Genomic DNA, 12,521 nt, shown 5'->3' on the forward strand with positions numbered 1-12,521 from the left:
CCTCTCCTGTCTCAGCCTCCAGTATTTATGCTGCAATAGTTTGTATCAGGGGCTAGGGTCAGACTGTTACATCTGGAGTATTTCTCCTGTCTATCCGGTGTCCTGTGTGAATGTAAGTATGCTCTCTCTAATTCTCTTTCTCTCTAATTCTCTTTCTTTCTCTTTCTTTCTTTCTTTCCTTTCTCTATCTCTCTCTTGGAGGACCTGAGCCCTAGGACCATGCCTCAGGACTACCTGGCCTGATGACTCCTTGCTGTCCCCAGTGCACCTGGTCGTGCTGCTGCTCCAGTTTCAACTGTTCTGCCTGTGGCTATGGAACCCTGACCTGTTCACCAGACGTGCTACCTGTCCCAGCCAACTGACATTTACTCCTGAGGTGCTGACCTGTTGCACCCTCTACAACCACTGTGATTATTATTATTTGACCCTGCTGGTCATCTATGAACATTTCAACATCTTGGCCATGTTTTGTTATAATCTCCACCCAGCACAGCCAGAAGAGGACTGGCCTGGTTCCTCTCTATTGTATATTTTATATTCTTCAAAGTAATCACCCTTTTCCTTGATGACAGCTTTGCACACTCTTGGCATTCTCTCAACCAGCTTCATGAGGGAGTCACCTGGAATGCATTTCAATTAACAGGTGTGCCTTCTTAATAGTTAATTTGTGGAATTTCTTTCCTTAATGCTTTTGAGCCAATCAGTTGTGTTGTGACAAGGTAGGGTGGTATACAGAAGATAGCCCTATTTGGTAAAAGACCAAGTCCATGTTATGGCAAGAACAGCTCAAATAAGCAAAGAGAAATGACAGTCCATCATTGCTTTAAGACATTAAGGTCAGTCAATATGGAAGATTTCAAGATCTTTCTTCAAGTGTAGTCGCAAAAACCATCAAGCGCTATGATGAAACTGGCTCTGATGATGACTGCCACAGGGAAGGAAGACCCAGAGTTACCTCTACTGCCTGAGGATAAGTTCATTAGAGTTAACTGCACCACAGATTGCAACCCAAATACATGCTTCAATGAGTTCAAGTAACAGACATTTCAACATCAACTGTTCAGAGGAGACTGCGTGAATCAGGCCTTCATGGTCGAATTGCTGCAAAGAAACTACTACTAAATGACACCAATAACACTTGCTTGGGCCAAACAACATGAGCAATGGACACTAGACCAGTGGAAATCTGTCCTTTTGGTCTGATGAGTCCAAATGTAAGATTTTTGGTGCCAACCCGCCATATCTTTGTGAGACACAGAGACGTATTTTGATTTGTTTAACACTTTTTTGGTTCCATGATTCCATATGTGTTATTTCATAGTTTTGATGTCTTCACTATTATTCTACAATTTAGAAAATAGTCAAAATAAATAACCCTTGAATGAGTAGGTGTCAACTTTTGACTGGTACTGTACATTCCGTCTGTATTTTCTGATCACATTGGAACTACCTGCTATATGTTGCACTGGTTGTCTTGGTCTAATAACGTCTGTAAATATTTCAAATAGATGGTCAAAAACCTATAGAATGATATTTAGTCAGCTTACTCCAATATTTTTCTGTTCAAGGCTCAAACTCCATGATTCTATTAGACAAAACCACTCCCACCATCACCGTCGAAAGTTGTGGTCCAATAGCAGTATTTTTCTTTACCCCCTCAGCTCTCATGCTAGCAACTTTCCCCTCTGCGGAATCCCATCGAAACCAGATGTAGTTTGACTGCAATCTTAAATGGTGGTCCAGTTCACAAAAGTTGTGCCCTCAGCCCTAGATTTAGCTTGAGTGAGTGAGTGTACAACTTTGATCACTTGCGGGGTTGATTTGACCCACCATTCAATGCAAACTGTAGTCACGTCAAACCCTGGTATCTGTAAAGTGTCACATTTAAATTAACGAGTGCATTTGTCAGTATGTGACAATATGGTGTAACGACGCTAGATAGCAAAAAAATGTGCAACGCCAAATGGGAATATGATGCTCAAAGTGACTCAGACAGACTCATAGTGAGGAGCCTATAAAATGCAGCTATTTTTTGGGAATATGTATTAGAATAAATGACCAAACTATAAAGTTAGCTAGCCAACTATGGGTAACTGTAGCTAGCTACCTGACAATAGTGCTATGTTAGCTTGCTAGGTACATCAATAGATTTAGGTTGGTTGTTTTTATGCACAACTCGCCAGATTTCCACCAGGGACGTTGCCACAGATCACGCTCCCTCACTTGGGCAAGGGGCATTTTAAGGTACACTCAGATGTGATGATGTAAAACATAATTCAAGGGCTGAGGGTAGAGGGCCGAAGCTGCAGCTCTGACGGCCACTAAGCCCTTTCCAAATAGTCTATATTTGCCGTAATGAATTACTTGAAAACTTCACACTTTTTATTAGTTCCAATAGGTCTAGTGTTGTTGGATGGTTGCTTGGACAGTCACTAAGGCTGTATTTGGCTATTATTGTTGAAAACACTGCTGCATCTGAAATAGTGTTATAATTATTGCAAGATACAGGCTTCAATCATGAGAGCTAGGATTCCGTAGTGATTTGCCTATACATTCTATAATAAATGTGTTCCAACAGGCTTACATGTTGTTTGGACTGTTTTAGACAGTCGCTAAGATTAAACTTGTCTGTTATTGTTGCAAACACTTATTTCAGATGTAGCCGTTGGGCTAGCTAGCATGCTCACTAACATCAGATACAGTAACTTATGGTTAGCATTCGTTATCGTCTTAATTATTTTTGTGTAAATCAGTGATTTTGGTGACCATGACATGAACATCTATTCAGCATGATATTCATGCATGCATTATAATAGGATTACACACACCCTATTTTTCATTTTAGGAACTCAGTCTGCGGGATGTTCTCCAGTGCTAGAAGTGGGGCCTGAGCGAAACATTTTGCACAATATAGTTCCACAAATCTAACTAAACTGAGCTTAAAAAATAACATCCCTTTTTCCAGGACCCTGTCTTTCAAAGATAATTCGTAAAAATCCAAATAACTTTACAGATCTTCATTGTAAAGAGTTTAAAAACTGTTTCCCATGCTTGTTCAATGAACCACAAACAATTAATGAACATGCAGCTGTGGAACGGTCGTTAAGACAGTTATCGAAACTTAGGAGACTAAAGAGGCCTTTCTACTGACTCTGAAAAACACCAGAAGAAAAATGTCCAGGGTCCCTGCTCATCTGCGTGAACGTGCCTTAGGCATGCTGCAAGGAGGCGAGGACTGCAGATGTGGTCAGGACAATTAATTGCAATGTCCGTACTGTGAGACACTAAGACAGTGCTACAGGGAGACAAGATGGACAGCTGATTGTCCTTGCAGTGGCAGATCACGTGTAAAAACACCTGCACAGGATCGGTACATCTGAACATCACACCTGCGGGACAGGTACAGGATGGCAACAACAACTGTCCGAGTTACACCAGGAACGCACAATCCCTCCATCAGTGCTCAGACAGTCTGCAATTGGCTGAGAGACTGGACTGAGGGCTTGTAGGCCTGTTGTAAGGATGGTCCTCACCAGACATCACCGGCAACAACGTGGTGGGCACAAACCCACCGTCGCTGGACCAGACAGGACTGGCAAAAAGTGCTCTCCACTGACGAGTCGCGGTTGTGTCTCACCAGGCGTGATGGTCGGATTTGCGTTTATTGCCGAATGAATGAGCGTTACACCGAGGCCTGTACTCTGGAGCGGGATCGATTTGGAGGTGGAGGGTCCGTCATGGTCTGGGGTGGTGTGTCACAGCATCATCGGACTGAGCTTGTTGTCGTTGCAGGCAATCTCAATGCTGTGCATTACAGGGAAGACATCCTCCTCCCTCTTGTAGTACCCTTCCTGCAGGCTCATCCTGACATGACCCTCCAGCATGACAATGCCACCAGCCATACTGCTCGTTCTGTGCATGATTTCCTGCAAGACAGGCATGTCAGTGTTCTGCCATGGCCAGGGAAGAGCCCGGATCTCAATCCCTTTGAGCACGTCTGGGACCTGTTGGATCGGAGGGTGAGGGCTAGGGCCATTCCCCCCAGAAATGTCTGGGAACTTACAGGTGCCTTGGTGGAAGAGTGAGGTAACATCTCACAGCAAGAACGGGCAAATCTGGTGCAGTCCATGAGGAGGAGATGCACTGCAGTACTTAATGCAGCTGGTGGCCACACCAGATATTGACTGTTACTTTGACTCCCCCTTTGTTCAGGGACACATTATTCCATTTCTGTTAGTCACATGTCTGTGGAACTTGTTCAGTTTATGTCTCAGTTGTTGAATCATATATTCATACAAATATTTACGCATTATGTTTGCTGAAAATAAACACAGTTGACAGTGAGAGGACGTTTCTTTATTTGCTGAGATTATATGGATGAGCGATTGCTGTACGGCATAGGCAAGATGCAGTAGATGGTAGAGTACAGTATATACATATGAGATGAGTAATGTAGGATATGTAAACAATATTAAAGTGCCATTATTTAAGGTGACTAGTGATACCTTTTGTTAAAGTGGCCAGAGATTTGAGTCTGTTGACAGCAGCCTCTATGTTAGTGATGGCTGTTTAACAGTCCGATGGCCTTGCGTTAGAAGTTGTTTTTCAGCCTCTCGGTCCCAGCTTTGATGCACCTGTACTGACCTCGCCTTCTGGATGATATCGGGGTGAACAGGCAGTGGCTCGGGTGGTTGTTGTCCTTGGTGATCTTTTTGGCCTTCCTGTGACATCGGGTGCTGTAGGTGTCCTGGAGGGCAGGTAGTTTGCCCCCGGTGATGCTTTGTGCAGACCGCACTACCCTCTGGAGAGCCTTGCAGTTGAGGGCGGTGCAGTTGCCGTACCAGGTGGCGATACAGCCCGACAGGATGCTCTTGATTGGTCATCTGTAAAAGTTTGAGTGTTTTAGGTAACAAGCCAAATTTCTTCAGCCTCCTAAGGTTCAAGAGGCGCTGTTGCGCCTTCTTCACCACACTGTCTGTGGGTGGACCATTTCAGTTTGTCCGTGATGTGTACGCCGAGGAACTTGAAGCTTTCCACTTTCTCCCGTCAATGTGGATGAGGGCTGCTACCTCTGCTGTTTCCTGAAGTCCACAATCATCTTAGTTTTGTTGACGTTGAGTGAGAGGTAATTTATTTTCCTGACACAACACTCCGAGAGCCCTCACCTCCTCCCTGTAGGCCGTCTCGTTGCTGTTGGTAATCAAGCCTACCACTGTAGTGTCATCTGCAAACTTGGTGATTGAGTTGGAAACATGCATGGCCACACAGTCATGGATGAACAGTGAGTACAGGAGAGGGCTGAGAACGCACCCTTGTGGGGCCCCAGTGTTGAGGATCAGCGGGGTGGAGATGTTGTTTCCTACCTTCACCACCTGGGGTGAAGTCCAGGACCCAGTTGCACAGGGCAGGGTCGAGACCCAGGGTCTCGAGCTTAATGATGAGTTTGGAGGGTACTATGGTATTAAATGCTGAGCTGTAGTTAATGAACAGCATTCTTACATTAGGTATTCCTCTTGTCCAGATGGGATAGGGCAGTGTGCAGTGTGATGGCGATTGCATTGTCAGTGGACCTATTGGGGCAGTAAGCAAATTGGAGCGGGTCTAGGGTATCAGGTAGAATGGAGGTGATATGCTCCTTGACTAGTCACTCAAAGCACTTCATGATGACAAGTGAGTGCAACAGGGCGATTTAGTTCAGTTGCCTTAGCTTTCTTGGGAACAGGACCAATGGTGGCCATCTCGAAGCATGTGGCGACAACAGACTGGGATAGGGATTGATTATGTCAACACACCAGCCAGCTGGTCTGCGCATGCTCTGATGATGCGGCTAGGGATGCCTTCTGGGCCGGCAGCCTTGCGAGGGTTAACACGTTTAAACGTTTTACTCGCGTTGAGAAGGAGAGCCCACAGGCTTTGGTAGCGGGCCATGTCAGCGGCACTGTATTGTCCTCAAAGTGAGCAAAGAAGTTGTTTAATTTGTCTTGGAGCAAGACGTCAATGTCCGCGACGGGGCTGGTTTTCTTTTTGTAATCCGGGATTGACTGTAGACCCTGCCACATACGTCTCGTGTTTTGAGCCGCTGAATTGCGACTACTTTGTCTCTATACTGACACTTTGCTTGTTTGATTACCTTGCAGAGGGAATAGCTGCACTGTTTGTATTCGGGTCATGTTTCCAGTCGCATTGCTATGATTAAAGGCGGTGGTTCGCGCTTTGTTTTGCGCGAATGCTGCCAGCATTCCACGGTTTCAGGTTAGGAAATGTTTTAATAGTCACAGTGGGTACGACATCTCCGATGCACTTGCTAATAAACTCGCTCACCGAGTCCACGTATACATCAATGTTGTTGTTGTCTGAGGCTATCCGGAATATATCCCAGTCCACGTGATCATAGCAATCCTGAAGTGTGGAATCCGATTGATCAGACCAGCGTTGGACAGACCTGAGCACAGGCGTTTCCTGTTACAGTTTCTGTCTATAGGCTGGGAGCAACAAAATGGAGTCATGGTCAGATTTGCCTAAGGCAGGGCGGGGAGGGCTTTGTATGCATTGCGGAAGTTAGAGTAGCAATGATCCAGAATGCTAGCAGCCCATGTCACTCATTTGATATGCTGATAGAATTTATGCAGTGTCGTTCTCAGTTTAGCTTTGTTAAAATCCCTGGCTACAATAAATGCAGCCTCAGGATGTATGGTTTCCAGTTTACATAGAGTCCAGTGAAGTTCTTTCAGGGCAGACAAGGTATCTGCTTGAGGGAGGGATATACACGGCTGTGACAATAATCAAAGAGAAATATTTTTGTAGATAATATGCTCGGGAGCGGTGGATGGTGTGCTCGCCTTCTGAGTCTGACCAGTAGGCCGCTCCGTCTGCCTCTCCTGCAGCGACTGCGTTGTTTTGGGTCGGGCTCTGGGATAAGATCCCATGTCCAGGGTGGAGGTCCGAACAAAGGATCTGCTTTGCGAAAGACGTATTCCTGATCGTAATGTTGGTAAATTGTCATTGCTTTTATATGCAATAGTTCTTCCCGGCTGTATGTAATAACACTTGAGATTGAGATTAACACTTGAGATTTCCTGGGCTAACAATGTAAGAAATACATAAAATAATATATATTTAAAAAAAATTGCATAGTTTCCTAAGGACCTGAAGCGAGGCGACCATCTCTGTTGGCGCCATCTTGTTTGTAGGGGGCATACAAGACATCGCCTGTATTATTTCAAAGAAGACCACTCAGAATCTCTTACCTCAAACAGGTTGTGGAAATGGAATTCCCTTCAGGGTTCCCTAACAGAAGCACTCAGATCTTGTTGGCATTCGTCCCCTGGGGCAAAGACAAGAAAGATGGGCAGACTTTTTATATTGCCTCGGTGTTGAAATAGCAACAGCCCAGTTATCAATGAGCAATCGTGAAGCCAGCGTCCCTCCAGAGTGGTCGTGCGCCGTGTGACAGCTTTTTTGCCCATCGCCTCATATACGGGGCAACCATGATATGATGCTTTGTCAAGCGGCAGCTGTGCTCCTGCCGTTTTCCCTCACACAGCCCAAACGCTCTTCTCCCGCCCGCGACACTACAGCTGCCAGTCGAAGGCAAGATGCTTTTTCCAAGCCAGCGTCGTGCCTACTCCCTTTTTGCTACATATTTGTATTATTTAAGATGCATTGGATGCCATGTCCATTTCAAAAATAGTTTGATTTCCATTAAGTATTTACAAGTACTGTAAATGTGTACAGTATCAGATAACGAGATCTTGAACTAAATCAAGTATAAAAGAAACATGCAGATCAAAGAAAATAAGATAAAACAAAAATAGCCTGGGCCTCTCGAGTGATGCAGCAGTCTAAGGCACTGCATCGCAGTGCTTGAGGCATCACTACAGACCCGGGTTCGATCCCAAGCTGTGTCACAACCAGCCGTGACCGGGAGTCCCATAGGGTGGCGCACAGTTGGCCCAGCGTCGTCCAGGTTAGGGGAAGATTTACTTGGCTCACCGCGCTCTAGTGACTCCTTGTGGCGGGCCGGGTGCCTTTAGACTGACTTCGGTCATCAGTTGAACAGTGTTTCTTCCGACACATTAGTGTAGCTGGCTTCCGGGTTAAGCGGGTAGGTGTTAAGAACCGTAGTTTGGCAGGTCATGTTTCGGAGGACGCATGACTCGACCTTTGCCTCTCCCGTGCCCGAGGGGGGGGGGGTTGCAGCGATGAGACAAGATTGCAATTTGATATCACGAAATTGGGGAGAAAAAGGGTGTAAAATACCCCCCAAAAATATATACAGTACCAGTCAAAAGTTTGGACACACCTACTCATTCAAGAGTTTTTCTTTGTTTTAACTATTTTCTACATTTTCGAATAATAGTGAAGACATAAACTATGAAATAACACATATGGAATCATGTAGTAACCAAAACAATGTTAAACAAGTCAAAACATTTTTTTGATTCTTCAAGGTAGCCATCCTTTGCCTTGATGACAGCTTTGCACACTCTTGGCATTCTTTCAACCAGCTTTACTTGGAATGCTTTTCCAACAGTCTTGAAGCAGTTCCCACATATGCTGAGCACTTGTTGGCTGCTTTTCCGTCACTCTGCGGTCCAACTCATCCCAAACCATCTCAGTTGGGTTGAGGTTGGGTGATTGTGGAGGCCAGGTCATCTGTTGCAGCACTCCATCACTCTCCTTCTTGATCAAATATCCCTTACACACCCTGGAGGTGTGTTGGGTCATTGTCCTGTTGAAAAACAAATGAAAGTCCCACTAAGAGCAAACCAGATAGCATGGCGTATCACTGCAGAATGCTGTGGTAGCCATGCTGGTTAAGTATGCCTTGAATTCTAAATAAAATCACTGACAGTGTCACCAGCAAAGCACCATCACACCTGCCCCTCCATGCTTCACGGTGGGAACCACACATGCAGAGATCATTCATTCACCTATTTTGCGTCTAATAAAGACATGGCGGTTGGAACCAGAAATCTCAAATTTGGACTCATCAGACCAAGGACAGATTTTCAGCACTCTAATGTCCATTGCTCGTGTTTCTTGGCCCAAGCAAGTCTTTTCTTATTGGTGTCCTTTGGTAGTGGTTTCTTTGCAGCATTTTGACCATGAAGGCCCGATTCACGCAGTCTCCTCTGAACAGTTGACGTTGAGATGTCTGTTACTTGAACTCTGAAGCAGTTAGCTCTAATGAACTTATCCTCTACAGCAGAGGTAACTCTGGGTCTTCCTTTCCTGTGGCGGTCCTCATCAGAGCCAGTTTCATCATAGCGCTTGATGGTTTTTGCGACTGCACTTGTAGAAACTTCAGAAGTTCTTGACAGTTTCCACATTGACTGACCTTCATGTCTTAAAGCAATGATGGACTGTCATTTCTCTTTGCTTATTTGAGCTGTTCTTGCCATAATATGGACTTGGTCTTTTACAAAATAGAGCTATCTTCTGTATACCTCCCCTACCTTGTCACAACACAACTGATTGGCTCAAAAGCATTATGGAAAGAAATTCCACAATTGAAATGCATTCCAGGTGACTCCCTCATGAAGCTGGTTGAGAGAATGCCAAGAGTGTGCAACGCTGTCATCAAGGAAAAGGGGGGCTACTTTGAAGAATCTCAAGTATATTTTTACTTGTTTAACACTTTTTGGGTAACTACATGATTCCATATGTGTTATTTCATCGTTTTGACGTCTTCACTATTATTCTACAATGTAGAAAATAGTAAAAATAAAGAATAACCTTGGAATGAGTAGGTGTGTCCAGACTTTTGACTGGTAATGTGTGTGTACACTATCGTTCAAAAGTTTGGGGTCAACTTAGAAATGTCCTTGATTTTGAAAGAAAAGCCAATTTAGTCGATTATTTTTTTTATTATTATTTTTCATTTTTTTTAAATAACATCAAATTGATCAGAAATACAGTGTAGACATTGTTAATGTTGTAAATGACTGTTGTAGCTGGAAACGGCAGATTATTTTATGGAATATCTACAAACGCGTACTGAGGCCCATTATCAGCAACCATCACTCCTGTGTTCCAATGGCACGTTGTGTTAGCTAATCCAAGTTTATCATTTGAAAAGGCTTATTGATCATTAGAAAACCCTTTTGCAATTACGTTAGCACAGATGAAAACTGTTGTTCTGGTTAAAGAAGCAATATAACTGGCCTTCTTTAGACTATTTCAGTATCTGGAGCATCAGCATTTGTGGGTTCGATTACAGGCTCAAAATGGCAAGAAACAAATAACTTTCTTCTGAAACTCATCAGTCTATTATTGTTTTGAGAAATGAAGGCTATTCCATGCGAGAAATTGCCAAGAAACTGAAGGTCTCGAACAACTCTGTATACTACTCCTTTCACAGGAGTAGTATACAGAGTTGCAAAACATACAAAACTCTGCAAAACATGACTTAGTACTTGGTGGCAAAACCCTTGTTGGCAATCACAGAGGTCAGACGTTTCTTGTAGTTGGCCACCAGGTTTGCACACATCTCAGGAGGGATTTTGTCCCACTCCTCTTTGCAGATCTTCTCCAAGTCATCAAGGTTTCGAGGCTGACGTTTGGCAACTCGAACCTTCAGCTCCCTCCACAGATTTTCTATGAGATTAAGGTGAGGAGACTGGCTAGGCCACTCCAGGACCTTAATGTGCTTCTTCTTGAGCCACTCCTTTGTTGCCTTGGCCGTGTGTTTTGGGTCGTTGTCATGCTGGAATACCCATCCTCGACCCATTTTCAATGCCCTGGCTGAGGGAAGGAGGTTCTCACCCAAGATTTGACGGTACATGGCCCCGTCCATCGCCCCTTTGATGCGGTGAAGTTGTCCTGTCCCCTTAGCAGAAAAACACCCCCAAAGCATAATGTTTCCACCTCCATGTTTGACAGTGGGGATGGAGTTCTTGGGGTCATAGGCAGCATTCCTCCTCCTCCAAACACGGCGAGTTGAGTTGATGCCAAAGAGCTCCATTTTGGTCTCATCTGGCCATAATAAATATAGTTGCTCAGCGAAACTCCATTATTTGACTCTGGAGGAGTTTGCAGACAGTACTGTATTCAGTGTACATACAAATCATTAAAATCCAGAAGGAAAATATTTACACAAGAAGTGTGTGATATAAGGTGCTTCTTGTGTAAATATTTTCCGTCTGGATTTTAATGGTGTGTGTGTGTGTGTGTGTACGTGCGTGCGTGTGTAGTGTATATCACCTTCAAGCTGGAGCCAGAGAACACCACAGTGTACCAGGGCCACAGAGCCATCCTACACTGCCAGGCCACATCAGACCCTGAGCCCCACATCCAGTGGATGGTCAAGGACAAAGTGCTGGACACCAGCAGGAGGTAAGGCTTTACACACAGTCTTGTAGAGACAATAACAACACACAACAACATTTCCTCCCTTTGTGGTGCTGGGAATAAAAAGGACTGGATTGCATTGCACCACAATGTGTTTTTGTGTATTTTTTTGGAAAATCTATAAAAAGTGTAATCACAAAAACAGCATTTTCTTCAACTTGTTGACTGAAACATGAACAAATGAAGATACAGAGCTGAAAAGTGTATTGCACAACGTGAAAGGAGAGACACTGCACACTGGGCAACTCTAAGTGCATCTGCTAAATTACTAGAATGGAATTTATTCTTGGATACTATTTACGATACAGATACTGCAGTGAACTGGAGAATAATGTTCCATGATAGATAGCTTTCAGGAATCAATCAATGAACAGTGAAGAAGTCACTTGATGTGGAGCATGTGAATAAGTCCAAGCCACTCACCTCAGGCATATTTTCAAGGCCATTCTTGTGTATCAGAAGGAGGCAATCAATGGAACAAGGGATAAAGCCTCATCATACTGTGTAACTTTATTTCACAATTTCTTTCTCTCTCTCTATCACTATTTTTCTCTCTCTCTTTCTATCTCACTCTCTCTCTTTCTATCCCCCACTCTCTCTCTCTTTCTCAGGTTCCAGATAATGCCCAATGACTCTATGGTGATAACTGATGTCACCACGGACGACACAGCCAAGTACACCTGCACTGCCGGAAACAGCTGCAGCATCAGTGACGTCGTGGCACAGCTCTACAGTCATGGCCAAAAGTTTTGAGAATGACACAAATATTAATTTTCACAAAGTCTGCTGCCTCAGTTTGTATGATGGCAATTTGCATATACTCCAGAATGTTATGAAGAGTGATCAGATGAATTGCAATTCATTTCAAATTCCCTCTTTGCCATGCAAATGACCTGAAACCCCCCCAAAAACATTTCCACTGCATTTCAGCCCTGCCACAAAAGGACCAGCTGACATCATGTCGGTGATTCTCTCGTTAACCTCTATGGGCTAGGCGGGACGAATTCGTCCCACCTACGTAACAGCCAGTTGAAGCCTGTGGCGCGATTTTCAAATACCTTAAAAATCCTATTACTTCAATTTCTCAAACATATGACTATTTTACAGCTATTTAAAGACAAGACTCTCGTTAATCTAACCACACTGTCCGATTTCAAAAAGGCTTTACA

At 44.2% G+C, this 12,521-nt stretch overlaps 1 protein-coding gene and 1 long non-coding RNA gene across 2 annotated transcripts in view; both read left to right on the top strand.

Moving 5' to 3' along the window:
- LOC145879451 (uncharacterized) overlaps positions 1–9,749 on the top strand; it is a 51,306-nt gene extending 41,557 nt beyond the window's left edge. The window contains exon 2 of the long non-coding RNA XR_014392253.1: positions 202–9,749. This is a non-coding gene — a long non-coding RNA (uncharacterized LOC145879451). The remainder of the gene's footprint in view (positions 1–201) is intronic.
- Positions 9,750–9,977: 228 nt separating this feature from the next.
- Positions 9,978–12,497, top strand: LOC106604120 (inactive tyrosine-protein kinase 7-like). Its single transcript, XM_082961115.1, has 3 exons — positions 9,978–9,996; positions 11,196–11,337; positions 11,964–12,497. Exons 1-3 carry the CDS (start codon positions 9,978–9,980, stop codon positions 12,103–12,105), a joined length of 303 nt encoding a protein of 100 aa, XP_082817241.1. The 3' UTR covers positions 12,106–12,497.
- Positions 12,498–12,521: the final 24 nt, after the last annotated feature.

The sequence above is a fragment of the Salmo salar genome, chromosome 01 (assembly GCF_965601325.2).
Source record: "Salmo salar chromosome 01, fSalSal1, whole genome shotgun sequence".
Taxonomy (NCBI): Eukaryota; Metazoa; Chordata; class Actinopteri; order Salmoniformes; family Salmonidae; genus Salmo; species Salmo salar.

Excerpts from the sequence above, each read along its gene's own strand:
- LOC106604120 (XM_082961115.1), top strand. Across the intron at positions 11,338-11,963 it reads GTGCTGGACACCAGCAGGAG|GTTCCAGATAATGCCCAATG; the intron begins GTAAGGCTTTAC and ends TCTCTTTCTCAG.